The sequence below is a fragment of the Oncorhynchus mykiss genome, chromosome 9 (assembly GCF_057628025.1).
Source record: "Oncorhynchus mykiss isolate SJ-2025 chromosome 9, ASM5762802v1, whole genome shotgun sequence".
Classification (NCBI taxonomy): Eukaryota; Metazoa; Chordata; class Actinopteri; order Salmoniformes; family Salmonidae; genus Oncorhynchus; species Oncorhynchus mykiss.
This window is the reverse complement of record NC_143030.1, coordinates 84,821,900-84,843,300: the sequence shown is the minus strand read 5'-3', so window position 1 is coordinate 84,843,300 and position 21,401 is coordinate 84,821,900. Positions and strand designations below refer to the sequence as shown.

The 21,401-nt window shown below is 43.1% G+C and overlaps 1 protein-coding gene across 1 annotated transcript in view; it reads right to left on the bottom strand.

The window, feature by feature from the left end:
- Nucleotides 1-434: 434 nt before the first annotated feature.
- LOC118966137 (isocitrate dehydrogenase [NAD] subunit gamma, mitochondrial-like) overlaps nt 435-21,401 on the bottom strand; it is a 114,690-nt gene continuing 93,723 nt past the window's right edge. Inside the window, exons 7-11 of the mRNA XM_090185620.1 lie at nt 8,367-8,500; nt 7,987-8,089; nt 7,217-7,363; nt 5,219-5,374; nt 435-4,376 (exon numbers count right to left, since the gene is read on the bottom strand). Coding sequence (XP_090041746.1) covers nt 4,275-4,376; nt 5,219-5,374; nt 7,217-7,363; nt 7,987-8,089; nt 8,367-8,500 — 642 coding nt within the window. The 3' untranslated portion in view covers nt 435-4,274. The remainder of the gene's footprint in view (nt 4,377-5,218; nt 5,375-7,216; nt 7,364-7,986; nt 8,090-8,366; nt 8,501-21,401) is intronic.

Sequence of the window (21,401 nt, the reverse complement as noted above, 5' to 3'; positions counted from 1 at the left end):
AAATGTTTTGTATGTCAGCAGTCAAGTTTTCAAGATATTGTACTTTCAAGAAGCAAAGTGTCATCAACTACAGGAAGACAGGAAGGAATGGAAGACAGACAGACTCATCAACTACAGGAAGACAGGAAGGAATGGAAGACAGACAGACTCATCAACTACAGGAAGACAGGAAGGAATGGAAGACAGACAGACTCATCAACTACAGGAAGACAGGAAGGAATGGAAGACAGACAGACTCATCAACTACAGGAAGACAGGAAGGAATGGAAGACAGACAGACTCATCAACTACAGGAAGACAGGAAGGAATGGAAGACAGACAGACTCATCAACTACAGGAAGACAGGAAGGAATGGAAGACAGACAGACTCATCAACTACAGGAAGACAGGAAGGAATGGAAGTAGGCATAATTGTTGAGGGGACAATGAATAAATTAGTTTAATATAATTTATTATTTGAAATCTTAACAATATTGATCTTTTAAAAAATAAACACAGAGTAGATTACAACTAGTTTATAAGTCAAATAAACACTTCATCAATTAACTTTAAAACGTTAAACTATATTAACTAACCACATAGATATAAAGGACTTCAGTACTTCTAAAAGTGTGTAGATACATTCTCCAAATTTGTATTCATCAGTACAAAATATTGTGTATGTATACCGGTAGGTGATCAAATACTTACTGTATGTCATGCAATAAAATGCTAATTAATTACTTAAAAACCATACAATGTGATTTTCTGGATTTTTGTTTTAGATTCCGTCTCTCACAGTTGAAGTGTACCTATGATAAAAATTACAGACCTCTACATGCTTTGTAAGTAGGAAAACCTGCAAAATCGGCAGTGTCTGCCAAACTTACCCTAGTAAAACTGACTATCCTACCGATCCTCGACTTCGGCGATGTCATCTGCAAAATAGCTTCCAATACTCTACTCAGCAAACTGGATGCAGTTTATCACAGTGCCATCCGTTTTGTTACTAAAGAACCTTATACCACCCACCACTGTGACCTGTAGGCTCTAGTCGGCTGGCCCTCGCTACATATTCGTCGCCAGACCCACTGGCTCCAGGCCATCTACAAGTCCATGCTAGGTAAAGCTCCGCCTTATCTCAGTTCACTGGTCACGATGGCAACACCCACCCGTAGCACGCGCTCCAGCAGGTGTATCTCACTGATCATCCCTAAAGCCAACACTTCATTTGGCCGCCTTTCGTTCCAGTTCTCTGCTGCCTGTGACTGGAACGAATTGCAAAAATCGCCGAAGTTGGAGACTTTTATCTCCCTCACCAACTTCAAACATCTGCTATCTGAGCAGCTAACCGATCGCTGCAGCTGTACATAGTCTATCGGTAAAATAGCCCACCCAATTTACCTACCTCATCCCCATACTTTTTATATTTATTTACTTTTCTGCTCTTTTGCACACCAGTATCACTACCTGTACATGACCATCTGATCATTTATCACTCCAGTGTTAATCTGCAAAATTGTAATTATTCGCCTACCTCCTCATGCCTTTTGCACACAATGTATATAGACTCTCTTTTTTTTCTACTGTGTTACTGACTTGTTAATTGTTTACTCCATGTGTAACTCTGTGTTGTCTGTTCACACTGCTATGCTTTATCTTGGCCAGGTCACAGTTGTAAATGAGAACGTGTTCTCAACTAACCTACCTGGTTAAATAAAGGTGTTCTCAACTAACCTACCTGGTTAAATAAAGGTGTTCTCAACTAACCTACCTGGTTAAATGAAGGAGAAATAAAAAAAATTAAATTAAGAGTCTCAAATACTTGTTCTCCCCACTGTATATCATCCTAAATACTACACATTATATTTTGTATGAAATAGCATAAGGTCTTAATCATAGGATCATAATCATAGGATCATAATCATAGGGTCATAATTATAGGGTCATAATTATAGGGTCATAATCATATGGTCATAATCATAGGGTCATAATCATAGGGTCATAATTATAGGGTCATAATCATAGGGTCATAATCATATGGTCATAATCATATGGTCATAATCATAGGGTCATAATTATAGGGTCATAATTATAGGGTCATAATCATAGGGTCATAATCATAGGGTCATAATCATAGGGTCATAATCATATGGTCATAATCATAGGGTCATAATTATAGGGTCATAATTATAGGGTCATAATCATATGGTCATAATCATAGGGTCATAATCATAGGGTCATAATTATAGGGTCATAATCATAGGGTCATAATCATAGGGTCATAATCATATGGTCATAATCATAGGGTCATAATTATATGGTCATAATTATAGGGTCATAATCATAGGGTCATAATCATAGGGTCAAAATCATATGGTCATAATCATATGGTCATAATTATATGGTCATAATCATAGGGTCATAATCATAGGGTCATAATTATAGGGTCATAATTATAGGGTCAAAATCATATGGACATAATTATATGGTCATAATTATAGGGTCAAAATCATATGGACATAATTATAGGGTCATAATCATATGGTCATAATTATAGGGTCATAATCATATGGTCATAATTATAGGGTCATAATCATATGGTCATAATCATATGGTCATAATCATAGGGTCATAATTATAGGGTCATAATCATATGGTCATAATTATAGGGTCATAATCATATGGTCATAATCATATGGTCATAATCATAGGGTCATAATTATAGGGTCATAGGGTAATAATTATAGGGTCATAATCATATGGTCATAATTATAGGGTCATAATCATAGGGTCATAATTATAGGGTCATAATCATATGGTCATAATTATAGGGTCATAATAATATGGTCATAATCATAGGGTCATAATTATAGGGTCATAATTATAGGGTCATAATCATAGGGTCATAATCATAGGGTCATAATCATATGGTCATAATTATAGGGTCATAATCATAGGGTCATAATTATAGGGTCATAATCATAGGGTCATAATCATAGGGTCATAGGGTCATAATTATAGGATCATAGGGTCATAATCATAGGATCATAGGGTCATAATTATAGGATCAGAGGGTCATAATAATAGGATCATAGGGTCATAATTATATGATCATAGGGTCATAATCATATGGTCATAATTATAGGATCATGGGGTCATAATTATAGGATCATAGGGTCATAATTATAGGATCATAGGGTCATAATTATAGGATCAGAGGGTCATAATAATAGGATCATAGGGTCATAATTATATGATCATAGGGTCATAATCATATGGTCATAATCATATGGTCATAATTATAGGGTCAAAATCATATGGACATAATTATAGGGTCATAATTATAGGGTCATAATTATAGGGTCATAATCATATGGTCATAATTATATGATCATAGGGTCAAAATCATATGGTCATAATCATAGGGTCATAATTATAGGGTCATAATCATAGTGGCATAATTATAGGGCCATAGGGTCATAATCATAGGGTCATAATTATAGGGTCATAATCATAGGGTCATAATTATAGGGTCATAATCATAGGGTCATAATTATAGGATCATAATCATATGGTCATAATTATAGGGTCATAGTGTCATAATCATAGGGTCATAATTATAGGGTCATAATCATAGGGTCATAATCATAGGGTCATAATTATAGGATCATAGGGTCATAATTATAGGGTCATAGGGTCATAATCATAGGGTCATAATCATAGGGTCATAATCATAGGGTCATAATTATAGGATCATAGGGTCATAATTATAGGGTCATAATTATAGGGTCATAGGGTCATAATTATAGGATCATAGGGTCATAATTATAGGGTCATAGGGTCATAATTATAGGGTCATAGGGTCATAATTATAGGGTCATAATCATATGGTCATAATTATAGGGTTATAATCATAGGGTCAGAATTATAGGGTCATAGGGTCATAATTATAGGGTCATAATTATAGGATCATAGGGTCATAATTATAGGGTCATGGGGTCATAATTATAGGGTCATAATCATAGGGTCAAAATTATAGGGTCATAATTATAAGGTCATAATTATAGGGTCATAGGGTCATAATTATAGGGTCATAATCATAGGGTCATAATCATAGGGTCATAAGGTCATAATTATACAAACATAGGGTCATAATTATATGGTCATAATCATATGGTCATAATTATAGGGTCATAATCATGGGGTCATAAGTATAGGATCATAGGGTCATAATTATAGAATCATGGGGTCATAATTATAGGGTAGGCTAGAGTCATAAGTGAAATAAATATTTAGATGTTCTGTGTTAGGGGTCCAGTGCTCTGTATCTCCTTCATGATGGACTGGACCACATCAGAGGTTGACCCCTGACCTCCCAAATCAGCTGTGTGGAGCTAGAGAGAGAGGACAGAGAGAGAGAGAGAGCGAGAGAGAGAGAGAGAGAGAGGATGGGTTGAGTGATAGAGAGAAAGAGAGAGAGAGGACAGAGGGAGAGAGAGAGAGAGAGAGAGAGAGAGGATGGGTTGAGCGATAGAGAGAGAGAGAGAGAGAGAGAGAGAGAGAGAGAGAGGACAGAGAGAGAGAGAAAGAAAGAGAGAGAGAGAGAGAGGATGGGTTGAGCGATAGAGAGAAAGAGAGAGAGAGAGAGAGAGACAGAGAGAGAGAGAGGATGGGTTGAGCGATAGAGAGAAAGAGAGAGAGAGAGAGAGAGACAGAGAGAGAGAGAGAGAGAGAGAGAGAGAAAGAAAGAGAGAGAGAGAGAGAGAGAGAGAGAGAGAGAGAGAGGATGGGTTGAGCGATAGAGAGAGAGAGAGAGAGAGAGAGAGAGAGAGAGAGAGAGAGAGGACAGAGAGAGAGAGAAAGAAAGAGAGAGAGAGAGAGAAAGAAAGAGAGAGAGAGAGAGAGAGAGAGAGAGAGAGAGAGAGAGAGAGAGAGAGAGAGAGAGAGAGGATGGGTTGAGCGATAGAGAGAAAGAGAGAGAGAGGACAGAGAGAGAGAGAAAGAAAGAGAGAGAGAGAGAGAGAGAGGACAGATAAGTACCTCTTTATCTATTTTCTATTTGCACATTAGTATAACTTTTGAAAAGTATATATTTTTTAACTTTACTGTTCTTTTTTTTTCTTTTCACTTTTGCTCGTCCCTTGGCAATGTAAACAAATGTTTCCAAGACCAATAAAGCCCCTTGAATTAAATTGAGAATTGAAGAAATCACTATGCAACAGCCTGCGTGTGTTACCCGTGTCTCAGTAACAGTAGCGATGACAGCCCGTCGTATCATGGTGGCGTATGCATGTAGCCTCAGATGGTCCAGAAGCAGACAGGAAGCGAGTAACATGGCTGTAGGGTTGGCTATGTTACCATCTGCTATGCTCTTCCCTGTGTTTCTGGTGCCCTGCAACACACACACATTATACACACCCCCAGTTACACACACCCCCAGCTATCCACACCCCCAGCTATCCACACCCTCAGCTACCTACACCCTCAGCTACCTACACCCTTAGCTATCCTCACCCCCAGCTATCCATACCCCCAGCTATCCACACCCCCAGCTATCCACACCCTCAGCTACCTACACCCTCAGCTATCTACACCCTCAGCTATCCACACCCCAGCTATCCACACCCCCAGTTACACACACCCCCAGCTATCCACACCCCCAGCTATCCACACCCCCAGTTACACACACCCCCAGCTATCCACACCCCCAGCTATCCACACCCCCAGCTATCCACACCCCCAGCTATCCACACCCCCAGCTATCCACACCCCCAGTTACACACACCCCCAGCTATCCACACCCCCAGCTATCCACACCCTCAGCTACCTACACCCTCAGACATCTACACCCCCAGCTATCCTCACCCCCAGCTATCCACACCCCCAGCTATCCACACCCACAGCTGTCCACACCCCCAGCTATCCTCACCCCCAGCTATCCACACCCTCAGCTATCTAAAACCTCAGCTATATACACCCCCAGCTATCTACACCCTCAGCTATCTACACCCTCAGCTATCTACACCCTCAGCTATCCTCACCCCCAGCTATCCACACCCTCAGCTATCTACACCCTCAGTTATATACACCCTCAGCTATATACACCCTCAGCTATCCTCACCCCCAGCTATCCACACCCCTAGCTATCTACACCCTCAGCTATCTACACCCTCAGCTATACATACCCCCAGCTATCCACACCCCCAGCTATCCACACCCTCAGCTACCTACACCCTCAGCTATCTACACCCTCAGCTATCCACACCCCCAGCTATCCACACCCCCAGTTACACACACCCCCAGCTATCCACACCCCCAGCTATCCAAACCCCCAGCTATCCACACCCCCAGTTACACACACCCCCAGCTATCCACACCCCCAGCTATCTACACCCACAGTTACACACACCCCCAGCTATCCACACCCCCAGCTATCCACACCCCCAGTTACACACACCCTCAGCTACCTACAGCCTCAGATATCTACACCCTCAGCTATCCTCACCACCAGCTATCCTCACCCCCAGCTATCCACACCCCCAGCTATCCACACCCCCAGCTATCCACACCCTCAGCTACCTACACCCTCAGCTATCCACACCCTCAGCTATCCTCACCCCAGCTATCCACACCCCCAGCTATCCACACCCTCAGCTATCCACACCCCCAGCTATCCTCACCCCCAGCTATCCACACCCTCAGCTATCTACACCCTCAGCTATATACACCCTCAGCTATATACACCCTCAGCTATCCTCACCCCCAGCTATCCACACCCCCAGCTATCTACACCCTCAGCTATATACACCCTCAGCTATATACACCCTCAGCTATCCTCACCCCTAGCTATCCTCACCCCCAGCTATCCACACCCCCAGTTATAGACACCCCCAGCTACACACAACCCCAGCTATCCACACCCCCAGCTATCCACACCCCCAGCTATCCTCACCCCCAGCTATCCACACCCCCAGCTATCCTCACCCCCAGCTATCCACACCCCCAGCTACACCCCCCCTCCCAGCTACACCCACACCCCCAGCTGTCCACACCCCCAGCTACACACAACCCCAGCTATCCACACCCCCAGCTATCCTCACCCCCAGCTATCCACACCCCCAGCTACACCCCCCCCCTCCCAGCTACACCCACACCCCCAGCTGTCCACACCCCCAGCTACACCCACACCCCAGCTATCCACAGCCCCATCTACCCACACCCCCTGTGTACATACACACTCGAACACAGCGTAGTCCGTCCCGTAGTTGGCTCCTGGAACGAGTCCCGGCCCCCCCACCAGACCAGCACACACGTTGCTCACCACATTACCATAGAGATTAGGCATCACCATCACGTCAAACTGCTGCGGCTTAGACACCAGCTACACACACACACACACACACACACACACACACACACACACACACACACACACACTATTTATTATCCAATTTGATTAGGTAGTAGTGATGTTGCTATGGATACTTGCAAGGTGTAGTAGTGATGCTGCTATGGTTACCTACACGGTGTCGTAGTAATGTTGCTATGGTTACCTGAAAGGTGTAGTAGTGATGCTGCTATGGTTACCTGCAAGTTGTAGTAGTGATGTTGCTATAGTTATCTACAATGTGTCGTAGTGATGTTGCTATGGTTACCTGCATGGTGTAGTAGCGATGTTGCTATGGCTACCTGCAAGGTGTAGTAGTGATGTTGCTATAGTTATCTACAATGTGTCGTAGTGATGTTGCTATGGTTACCGGCATGGTGTAGTAGTGATGTTGCTATGGTTACCTGCATGGTGGTGTCTAGAACCTAAAATAGTTTTTCGTCTGTCCCGATAGGAGAACCCTTTGAAGAACCCTTTTCGGTTCCAAGTAGAACCTTTTGGGTTCAATGTCGAACCCTTTCCACAGAGGGTTCTACCTGGATCCAAAAATGTGTTATCCTATGGGAACAGCCGACAAACCCTTTTCAAACCCTTTTTTCTAAAAGTGTTTAGTATACCTGCATGGTGGTGTTGTCCACGATCATGGCATCGAAGGCGATGTCTTGATAACCCGCGGCAACCTCCTTACAACACTGTAGGAACAGACCATCACCTAGCTTCCTGTTAAACACACACACACACACACACACACACAGAGATTTATCATCAGACAGCAAATTAATACAAAACACAAACACAGATGTATCATCAGACAGCAAATGAATGCAAACCACACACACAGATTCAATCAAACACACTAAGAAGCACTGTTTTTATACCAAGCTAACCAACTAATTAACTAACTAGTTAACTAATGAATTAACTAACTTGCTAACTAACGCATTAACAAACTAACTAACTAATTAACTAACATGCACATTTACTGAGTATCACTGACATGATGTTGGCCTTGTGGACAGCGGTGACCCTACGACGACCTCTCTCCCTGGCCAGTCTGAAAGCATAGTCAGCAATCCTCAGAGAGTTAGTCCTCGTGATGATCTTCAGACACTCCACCACCCCAGACACACTCTACATAGAGGAGACAGAGAGAGAGTCACACCCCAGACACACTCTACATAGAGGAGACAGAGAGTCACACCCCAGACACACTCTACATAGAGGAGACAGAGAGTCACACCCCAGTCACACTCTACATAGAGGAGACAGAGAGAGAGTCACACCCCAGACACACTCTACATAGAGGAGACAGAGAGAGAGTCACACCCCAGACACACTCTACATAGAGGAGACAGAGAGTCACACCCCAGTCACACTCTACATAGAGGAGACAGAGAGAGAGTCACACCCCAGACACACTCTACATAGAGGAGACAGAGAGTCACATCCCAGACACACTCTACATAGAGGAGACAGAGAGAGAGTCACACCCCAGACACACTACATAGAGGAGAGAGAAAGATTCAAACTATGGGTGTGTACCTAAATTCACTGGAGAGTCAGAGTGCTCTAGGAGTTCCTAAATTCACTGGAGAGTCAGAGTGCTCTAGGAGTTCCTAAATTCACTGGAGAGTCAGAGTGCTCTAGGAGTTCCTCAATTCAGAGCCTTGTCAGATTGTCCATTTGTATATTCAGAGCGTTTTGCTCTCAGGAGCGAACTGGACGCTCTAGCCGAGGAGAAGGCTTGATCCGAGTATTCTGACCTAACAGCAGTCAAGCACCATCACTAACAGGTTAATGTTGCCTAGCCTGTCAAGCACAAAAGCTAACTGTTTAATGTTTCCTAGCTTGCTAGCTAGCTACTTCCAGACACAAGTGAGAGAACACCTCACTCTGACCATTTTACACGCCCTAGAACAGGCCTGGAATACAGCTACTGTAAGTTACTAACTAGAACAGGCCTGGAATACAGCTACTGTAAGTTACTAACTAGAACAGGCCTGGAATACAGCTACTGTAAGTTACTAACTAGAACAGGCCTGGAATACAGCTACTGTAAGTTACTAACTAGAACAGGCCTGGAATACAGCTACTGTAAGTTACTAACTAGAACAGGCCTGGAATACAGCTACTGTAAGTTACTAACTAGAACAGGCCTGGAATACAGCTACTGTAAGTTACTAACTAGAACAGGCCTGGAATACAGCTACTGTAAGTTACTAACTAGAACAGGCCTGGAATACAGCTACTGTAAGTTACTAACTAGAACAGGCCTGGAATACAGCTACTGTAAGTTACTAACTAGAACAGGCCTGGAATACAGCTACTGTAAGTTACTAACTAGAACAGGCCTGGAATACAGCTACTGTAAGTTACTAACTAGAACAGGCCTGGAATACAGCTACTGTAAGTTACTAACTAGAACAGGCCTGGAATACAGCTACTGTAAGTTACTAACTAGAACAGGCCTGGAATACAGCTACTGTAAGTTACTAACTAGAACAGGCCTGGAATACAGCTACTGTAAGTTACTAACTAGAACAGGCCTGAAATACAGCTACTGTAAGTTACTAACTAGAACAGGCCTGAAATACAGCTACTGTAAGTTACTAACTAGAACAGGCCTGGAATACAGCTACTGTAAGTTACTAACTAGAACAGGTCTGGAATACAGCTACTGTAAGTTACTAACTAGAACAGGCCTGGAATACAGCTACTGTAAGTTACTAACTAGAACAGGCCTGGAATACAGCTACTGTAAATTACTAACTAGAACAGGCCTGGAATACAGCTACTGTAAGTTACTAACTAGAACAGGCCTGGAATACAGCTACTGTAAGTTACTAACTAGAACAGGCCTGGAATACAGCTACTGTAAGTTACTAACTAGAACAGGCCTGGAATACAGCTACTGTAAGTTACTAACTAGAACAGGCCTGGAATACAGCTACTGTAAGTTACTAACTAGAACAGGCCTGGAATACAGCTACTGTAAGTTACTAACTAGAACAGGCCTGGAATACAGCTACTGTAAGTTACTAACTAGAACAGGCCTGGAATACAGCTACTGTAAGTTACTAACTAGAACAGGCCTGGAATACAGCTACTGTAAGTTACTAACTAGAACAGGCCTGGAATACAGCTACTGTAAGTTACTAACTAGAACAGGCCTGGAATACAGCTACTGTAAGTTACTAACTAGAACAGGCCTGGAATACAGCTACTGTAAGTTACTAACTAGAACAGGCCTGGAATACAGCTACTGTAAGTTACTAACTAGAACACCTCCTGATGAATAATGCAATGCAGGAAAATAATTGTCTGATCTGGGTTCAGCTCAGCTACTTGATCTTGTATCCTTTTCAAAAGGTTAACGGTTTTTCCTGTTAAATTTGGGCATCAAACAGTGGTCACACAGGATAACTTTTCAAGTCCCAGCTTTGCCACACGCTTGTTAACCTACTCCAATAAACATTTCCCTGTGGTTGTGCTCTTCAGTGACTGCACTGAAGCAAGCTCCTCTGTAATTTCAAAGTCTGGGGTTATGACCTCGTAAGATTATCAACAACTGAGCCGTGTCAGGTGCATCATTGCTCTGATCCAGGGCCAAGGAGAAATAGGTGAAATCCTTTACCTTGTCTTTTAAAAATGTGCTTACCTCAATTATCTTGACACTGTTGCCCCAGCATGTTGACTCTGTACCTGTATCCCTTGTATATAGCCTCCACATTGACTCTGTACCGGTACCCCCCTGTATATAGCCTCCACGTTGACTCTGTACTGGTACCCCCTGTATATAGCCTCCACATTGACTCTGTACCGGTACCCCCTGTATATAGCCTCCACATTGACTCTGTACCGCTACCCCTGTATATAGCCTCCACATTGACTCTGTACTGGTACCCCCTGTATATAGCCTCCACATTGACTCTGTACCGGTACCCCCTGTATATAGCCTCCACATTGACTCTGTCCGTGGCCGTGCTGCTGCTCCAGTTTCAACTGTTCTGCCTTATTATTATTGGACCATGCTGGTCATTTATGAACATTTGAACATCTTGGCCAAGTTCTGTTATAATCTCCACCCGGCACAGCCAGAAGAGGACTGGCCACCCCACATAGCCTAGTTCCTCTCTAGGTTTATTCCTAGGTTTTGGCCTTTCTAGGGAGTTTTTCCTAGCCACCGTGCTTCTACACCTGCATTGCTTGCTGTTTGGGGTTTTAGGCTGGGTTTATGTACAGCACTTTGAGATATCAGCTGATGTACGAAGGGCTATATAAATACATTTGATTTGATTTGATTTATAGCCTCCACATTGACTCTGTACCTGTACCCCCTGTATATAGCCTCCACATTGACTCTGTAGTGGTACCCCCCTGTATATAGCCTCCACATTGACTCTGTACCGGTACCCCCTGTATATAGCCTCCACATTGATTCTGTACCGGTACCCCCTGTATATAGCCTCCACATCGACTCTGTACCGGTACCCCCTGTATATAGCCTCCACATTGACTCTGTAGCGGTACCCCCTGTATATAGCCTCCACATTGATTCTGTACCGGTACCCCCTGTATATAGCCTCCACATTGACTCTGTACCGGTACCCCCCTGTATATAGCCTCCACATTGACTCTGTACTGGTACCCCCTGTATATAGCCTCCACATTGACTCTGTACCGGTACCCCCTGTATATAGCCTCCACATTGACTCTGTACCGCTACCCCTGTATATAGCCTCCACATTGACTCTGTACTGGTACCCCCTGTATATAGCCTCCACATTGACTCTGTACCGGTACCCCCTGTATATAGCCTCCACATTGACTCTGTCCGTGGCCGTGCTGCTGCTCCAGTTTCAACTGTTCTGCCTTATTATTATTGGACCATGCTGGTCATTTATGAACATTTGAACATCTTGGCCAAGTTCTGTTATAATCTCCACCCGGCACAGCCAGAAGAGGACTGGCCACCCCACATAGCCTAGTTCCTCTCTAGGTTTATTCCTAGGTTTTGGCCTTTCTAGGGAGTTTTTCCTAGCCACCGTGCTTCTACACCTGCATTGCTTGCTGTTTGGGGTTTTAGGCTGGGTTTATGTACAGCACTTTGAGATATCAGCTGATGTACGAAGGGCTATATAAATACATTTGATTTGATTTGATTTATAGCCTCCACATTGACTCTGTACCTGTACCCCCTGTATATAGCCTCCACATTGACTCTGTAGTGGTACCCCCCTGTATATAGCCTCCACATTGACTCTGTACCGGTACCCCCTGTATATAGCCTCCACATTGATTCTGTACCGGTACCCCCTGTATATAGCCTCCACATCGACTCTGTACCGGTACCCCCTGTATATAGCCTCCACATTGACTCTGTAGCGGTACCCCCTGTATATAGCCTCCACATTGATTCTGTACCGGTACCCCCTGTATATAGCCTCCACATTGACTCTGTAGCGGTACCCCCTGTATATAGCCTCCACATTGATTCTGTACCGGTACCCCCTGTATATAGCCTCCACATTGACTCTGTACCGTAATACCCTGTATATAGCCTACACATTGACTCTGTACCGGTACCCCCTGTATATAGCCTCCACATTGACTCTGTAGCGGTACCCCCTGTATATAGCCTCCACATTGATTCTGTACCGGTACCCCCTTTATATAGCCTCCACATTGACTCTGTACCGTAATACCCTGTATATAGCCTACACATTGACTCTGTACCGTAACACCCTGTATATAGCCTCCACATTGACTCTGTACCGGTACCCCTGTATATAGCCTCCACATTGACTCTGTAGTGGTACCCCCCTGTATATAGCCTCCACATTGACTCTGTACCGGTACCCCCTGTATATAGCCTCCACATTGATTCTGTACCGGTACCCCCTGTATATAGCCTCCACATCGACTCTGTACCGGTACCCCCTGTATATAGCCTCCACATTGACTCTGTACCGTAATACCCTGTATATAGCCTCCACATTGACTCTGTACCTGTACCCCCTGTATATAGCCTCCACATTGATTCTGTACCGGTACCCCCTGTATATAGCCTCCACATTGACTCTGTACCGTAATACCCTGTATATAGCCTACACATTGACTCTGTACCGGTACCCCCTGTATATAGCCTCCACATTGACTCTGTAGCGGTACCCCCCTGTATATAGCCTCCACATTGACTCTGTACCGGTACCCCCTGTATATAGCCTCCACATTGACTCTGTACCTTTACCCCCTGTATATAACCTCCACATTGACTCTGTACCGGTACCCCCTGTATATAGCCTCCACATCGACTCTGTACCGGTACCCCCTGTATATAGCCTCCACATTGACTCTGTACCATAATACCCTGTATATAGCCTACACATTGACTCTGTACCGGTACCCCATGTATATAGCCTCCACATTGACTCTGTACCGGTACCCCCTGTATATAGCCTCCACATTGACTCTGTACCGGTACCCCCTGTATATATCCTCCACATTGACTCTGTACCGATACCCCCTGTATATAGCCTCCACATTGACTCTGTACCGGTACCCCCTGTATATAGCCTCCACATTGACTCTGTACCTGTACCCCCTGTATATAGCCTCCACATTGACTCTGTACCGGTACCCCCTGTATATAGCCCCATTATTGTTATTTAGTGCTGCTCTATTTGTTATTCTTATCTCTTACTTCTTTTTTTGGAATGCAGTTTTTCTTAAAACTGAATTGTTGGTTAAGAGCTTGTAAGTAAACATTTCACTGTAACGGCTACTCAAATGAAATGTTATTGGTCACATACACATGGGTTAGCAGATGTTAATGCGAGTGTAGCGTAATGCTTGTGCTTCTAGTTCCGACCATGCAGTAATATCTAACAAGTAATCTAACAATTTCATAACAACTACCTTATACACACACACAAGTGTAAAGGAATGAATAAGAATATGTACATAAAAATATATATGATGGTATAGAGTACAGTATTTTTTACTTATTTTTATTTCACCTTTATTTAACCAGGTAGGCTAGTTGAGAACACCTTTATTTAACCAGGTAGGCTAGTTGAGAACACCTTTATTTAACCAGGTAGGCTAGTTGAGAACACCTTTATTTAACCAGGTAGGCTAGTTGAGAACACCTTTATTTAACCAGGTAGGCCAGTTGAGAACAAGTTCTCATTTACAACTGCGACCTGGCCAAGATAAAGCAAAGCAGTTCGACACATAGAACAACACAGAGTTACACATGGAATAAACAAAACATAGTCAATAATACAGTAGAACAAAAGGAAACAAAAAGTCTATATACAGTGAGTGCAAATGAGGTAAGATAAGGGAGTTAAGGAAATAAATAGGCCATGGTGGCGAAGTAATTACAATATAGAAAATAAACACTGGAATGGTAGATGTGCAGAAGATGAATGTGCAAGTAGAGATACTGGGGTGCAAAGGAGCAAGATAAATAAAGATAAATAAATAAATAAAAAGAGCAAGATAAATGAATAAATACCAGTATGGGGATGAGGTAGGTAGATAGATGGGCTGTTAACAGATGGGCTATGTACAGGTACAGTGTTCTGTGAGCTGCTCTGACAGCTGGTGCTTAAAGCTAGTGAGGGAGATATGAGTCTCCAGCGTCAGAGATTTTTGCAGTTTGTTCCAGTCATTGGCAGTAGAGAACTGGAAAGAAAGACGACCAAAGGAGGAAGGAGGCTTTGGGGGTATATGTACATATGAGATGAGTAGTGTGGCTCGGGTGGTTGTTGTCATTGATTAACTTTTTGGCCTTCCTGTGACATCGGGTGGTGTAGGTGTCCTGGAGGGCAGGTAGTTTGCCCTCGGTGATGTGTTGTGCAGACCTCAATATCCTCTGGAGAGCCTTAAGGTTGTGGGAAGAGCAGTTGCCGTACCAGGCGGTGATACAGCCCGACAGGATGCTCTCGATTGTGCATCTGTAAAAGTTTGTGAGTGTTTTTGGTGACAAGCCAAAATTCTTCAGCCTTCTTCAGCCTTCAGCCTCCTGAGGTTCACCACACTGTCTGTGTGGGTGGACCATTTCAGTTTGTCCGTGATGTGTATGCCGAGGAACTTAAAACTTACAACCCTCTCCACTACTGTCCCGTCGATGTGGATAGGAGGGTGCTCCCTCTGCTGTTTCCTGAAGTCCACAACCATCTCCTTTGTTTTGTTGACATTGAGAGTGAGGTTATTTTCCTGACTCCACACTCCGCGAGGGCCCTCACCTCCTCCCTTTAGGCAGTCTTGTTGTTGTTGGTAATCAGGCCTACCACTGTAGTGTCATCTGCAAAGTTGATGATTGAGTTGAAGGTGTGCATGGCCATGCAGTCGTGGGTGAACAGGGAGTACAGGAAGGGGCTGAGAACGCACCCTTGTGGGGCCCCAGTGTTGAGGATCAGCGGGATGGAGATGTTGTTTCCTACCCTCACCACCTGGGGATGGCCCGTCAGGAAGTCCAGGACCCAGTTTCACAGGGCAGGGTCGAGACCCTGGGTCTCAAGCTTAATGATGAGTTTGGAGGGTACTATGGTATTAAATGCTGAGCTGTAGTCGATGAACAGCATTCTCACATAGGTATTCCTCTTGTCCAGATGGGTTAGGGCAGTGTGCAGTGTGATTGTGATTGCGTCTTCTGTGGACCTACTGGGGCGGTATGAAAACTGAAGTGGGTCTAGGGTGTCAGGTAGGGTGGAGGTGATATGATCCTTGACTAGTCTCTCAAAGCACTTCATGATGACGGAGGTGAGTGCTAGTCATTTAGCTCAGTTACCTTAGCTTTCTTGGGAACAGGAACCATGGTGGCCCTCTTGAAGCATGTGGGAACAGCAGACTGGGATAAGGATTGATTGAATATGTCCGTAAACACACCAGCCAGCTGGTTTGCGCATGCTCTGAGGACGTGGCTAGAGATGCCGTCAGGGCTGGCAGCCTTGCGAGGGTTAGCACGTTTAAATGCTTTACTCATGTTGGCTGTAGTGAAGGAGAGCCCGCAGGTTTTGGTAGTGGGCCGTGTCGTTGGCACTGTATTGTCCTCAAAGCGAGCAAAGATGTTGTTTAGTTTGCCTGGGAGCAGGACATTGTGGTCCGCGAAGGGGCTGGATTTATTTTTGTAGTCCGTGATTGACTGTAGACCCTGTCACATGCCTCTCAGGTCTGAGCAGTTGAATTGCGACTCTACTTTGTCTCTATACTGACGCTTAGCTTGTTTGATTGCCTTCGATATGATTGTATTCGATATGCTGATAAAACGTAGGGAGTCTTGTTTTCACATTAGCCTTGTTAAAATCCCCAGCTACAATGAATGCAGCCTCAGGATATGTGGTTTCCAGTTTACATGGAGTCCAATGAAGTAAATTCAGGGCCATCAATGTGTCTGCTTGGGGGGGAATATATACGGCTGTGATTATAATCGAAGGGAATTCTCTTGGTAGATAATGCGGTCAACATTTGATTTTAAGGAATTCTAGGTCAGGTGAGCAAAAGGACTTGAGTCCTCAACACGCCGTGTCACTGTTCGTCTTGAAAAGGAAACATTTTCAAACAGCTCTTTGTTGTCGGGGCAAAATAAAGTAAATTAAACATTCTTTATTGAATTCACCCTCACCGAAGACATATTACCATATTACAGAAGACATATTACCATATTACAGAAGACAGGCATACAATATTACAGAAGACATACTACTATATTTCAGAAGACATATTACCATATTACAGAAGACATATTACCATATTACAGAAGACATATTACCATATTACAGAAGACATATTACCATATTACAGAAGACATATTACTATATTACTATATTACAGAAGACATATTACCATATTACAGAAGACATATTACTATATTACAGAAGACATATTACCATATTACAGAAGACACATTACCATATTTCAGAAGACATATTACCATATTACAGAAGACATATTACTATATTACTATATTACAGAAGACATATTACCATATTACAGAAGACATATTACTATATTACAGAAGACATATTACCATATTACAGAAGACATATTACCATATTACAGAAGACATATTACTATATTACTATATTACAGAAGACATATTACCATATTACAGAAGACGTATTACCATATTACAGAAGACATATTACCATATTACAGAAGACATATTACTATATTACTATATTACAGAAGACATATTACCATATTACAGAAGACATATTACTATATTACAGAAGACGTATTACCATATTACAGAAGACAGGCATACAATATTACAGAAGACATATTACTATATTACTATATTACAGAAGACATATTACCATATTACAGAAGACATATTACTATATTACAGAAGACATATTACTATATTACAGAAGACATATTACCATATTACAGAAGACACATTACCATATTTCAGAAGACATATTACCATATTACAGAAGACAGGCATACAATATTACAGAAGACATATTACTATATTACTATATTACAGAAGACATATTACCATATTACAGAAGACATATTACCATATTACAGAAGACATATTACTATATTACTATATTACAGAAGACATATTACCATATTACAGAAGACATATTACCATATTACAGAAGACATATTACTATATTACAGAAGACATATTACTATATTCTGGCTCTGTGTCTCTGTTCCAGACTCAGATGTTCTGTTAGCTGGGTATAATGACAGAGTGAGTAGAGGTAGACTCAGATGTTCTGTTAGCTGGGTATAATGACAGAGTGAGTAGAGGTAGACTCAGATGTTCTGTTAGCTGGGAATAATGACAGAGTGGGTAGAGGTAGACTCAGATGTTCTGTTAGCTGGGTATAATGTCTACAGAGCAGACAGAGTGAGTAGAGGTAGACTCAGATGTTCTGTTAGCTGGGTATAATGTCTACAGACAGAGTGGGTAGAGGTAGACTCAGATGTTCTGTTAGCTGGGTATAATGACAGAGTGGGTAGAGGTAGACTCAGATGTTCTGTTAGCTGGGTATAATGACAGAGTGGGTAGAGGTGGACTCAGATGTTCTGTTAGCTGGGTATAATGACAGAGTGGGTAGAGGTAGACTCAGATGTTCTGTTAGCTAGGTATAATGTCTACAGACAGAGTGGGTAGAGGTAGACTCAGATGTTCTGTTAGCTGGGTATAATGACACAGTGGGTAGAGGTAGACTCAGATGTTCTGTTAGCTGGGTATAATGACAGAGTGGGTAGAGGTAGACTCAGATGTTCTGTTAGCTAGGTATAATGTCTGCAGACAGAGTGGGTAGAGGTAGACTCAGATGTTCTGTTAGCTGGGTATAATGTCTACAGACAGAGTGAGTAGAGGTAGACTCAGATGTTCTGTTAGCTGGGTATAATGACAGAGTGGGTAGAGGTAGACTCAGATGTTCTGTTAGCTGGGTATAATGTCTACAGACAGAGTGAGTAGAGGTGGACTCAGATGTTCTGTTAGCTGGGTATAATGACAGAGTGGGTTGAGGTAGACTCAGATGTTCTGTTAGCTGGGTATAATGTCTACAGACAGAGTGGGTAGAGGTAGACTCAGATGTTCTGTTAGCTGGGTATAATGTCTACAGACAGAGTGAGTAGAGGTGGACTCAGATGTTCTGTTAGCTGGGTATAATGTCTACAGACAGAGTGGGTAGAGGTGGACTCAGATGTTCTGTTAGCTGGGTATAATGTCTACAGACAGAGTGGGTAGAGGTAGACTCAGATGTTCTGTTAGCTGGGTATAATGTCTACAGACAGAGTGAGTAGAGGTGGACTCAGATGTTCTGTTAGCTGGGTATAATGACAGAGTGGGTTGAGGTAGACTCAGATGTTCTGTTAGCTGGGTATAATGTCTACAGACAGAGTGGGTAGAGGTGGACTCAGATGTTCAATTAGCTGGGTATAATGTCTACAGACAGAGTGGGTAGAGGTAGACTCAGATGTTCTGTTAGCTGGGTATAATGTCCACAGACAGAGTGGGTAGAGGTAGGCTCATATGTTCTGTTAGCTGGGTATAATGACAGAGTGGGTAGAGGTGGACTCAGATGTTCTGTAGCTGGGTATAATGTCTACAGACAGAGTGGGTAGAGGTAGACTCAGATGTTCTGTTAGCTGGGTATAATGTATACAGTTCAGACAGAGTGGGTAGAGGTAGACTCAAATGTTCAATTAGCTGGGTATAATGACAGAGTGGGTAGAGGTAGACTCAGATGTTCTGTTAGCTGGGTATAATGTCTACAGACAGAGTGAGTAGAGGTGGACTCAGATGTTCTGTTAGCTGGGTATAATGACAGAGTGGGTTGAGATAGACTCAGATGTTCTGTTAGCTGGATATAATGTCTACAGACAGAGTGGGTAGAGGTAGACTCAGATGTTCTGTTAGCTGGGTATAATGACAGAGTGGGTTGAGATAGACTCAGATGTTCTGTTAGCTGGGTATAATGTATACAGAGCAGACAGAGTGGGTAGAGGTAGACTCAGATGTTCTGTTAGCTGGGTATAATGACAGGGTGGGTAGAGGTAGACACAGATGTTCAATTAGCTGGGTATAATGACAGAGTGGGTAGAGGTAGACTCAGATGTTCTGTTAGCTGGGTATAATGTATACAGAGCAGACAGAGTGGGTAGAGGTAGACTCAGATGTTCTGTAGCTGGGTATAATGACAGAGTGGGTAGAGGTAGACTCAGATGTTCTGTTAGCTGGATATAATGTCTACAGACAGAGTGGGTAGAGGTAGACTCAGATGTTCTGTTAGCTGGGTATAATGACAGAGTGGGTAGAGGTGGACTCAGATGTTCTGTTAGCTGGGTATAATGTCTACAGACAGAGTGGGTAGAGGTAGACTCAGATGTTCTGTTAGCTGGGTATAATGTCTACAGACAGAGTGGGTAGAGGTAGGCTCATATGTTCTGTTAGCTGGGTATAATGACAGAGTGGGTAGAAGTGGACTCAGATGTTCTGTAGCTGGGTATAATGTCTACAGACAGAGTGGGTAGAGGTAGACTCAGATGTTCTGTTAGCTGGGTATAATGTATACAGAGCAGACAGAGTGGGTAGAGGTAGACTCAGATGTTCTGTTAGCTGGGTATAATGACAGAGTGGGTAGAGGTAGACTCAGATGTTCAATTAGCTGGGTATAATGACAGAGTGGGTAGAGGTAGACTCAGATGTTCTGTTAGCTGGGTATAATGTCTACAGACAGAGTGAGTAGAGGTGGACTCAGATGTTCTGTTAGCTGGGTATAATGACAGAGTGGGTAGAGATAGACTCAGATGTTCTGTTAGCTGGGTATAATGTCTACAGACAGAGTGAGTAGAGGTATACTCAGATGTTCTGTTAGCTGGGTATAATGACAGAGTGGGTAGAGGTGGACTCAAATGTTCTGTTAGCTGGGTATAATGACAGAGTGGGTAGAGGTGGAGTCAAATGTTCTGTTAACTGGGTATAATGTCTACAGACAGAGTGGGTAGAGGTAGACTCAGATGTTCTGTTAGCTGGGTATAATGTCCACAGACAGAGTGGGTAGAGGTAGGCTCATATGTTCTGTTAGCTGGGTATAATGACAGAGTGGGTAGAGGTGGACTCAGATGTTCTGTAGCTGGGTATAATGTCTACAGACAGAGTGGGTAGAGGTAGACTCAGATGTTCTGTTAGCTGGGTATAATGTATACAGTTCAGACAGAGTGGGTAGAGGTAGACTAAAATGTTCAATTAGCTGGGTATAATGACAGAGTGGGTAGAGGTAGACTCAGATGTTCTGTTAGCTGGGTATAATGTCTACAGACAGAGTGAGTAGAGGTGGACTCAGATGTTCTGTTAGCTGGGTATAATGACAGAGTGGGTTGAGATAGACTCAGATGTTCTGTTAGCTGGATATAATGTCTACAGACAGAGTGGGTAGAGGTAGACTCAGATGTTCTGTTAGCTGGGTATAATGACAGAGTGGGTTGAGATAGACTCAGATGTTCTGTTAGCTGGATATAATGTCTACAGACAGAGTGAGTAGAGGTG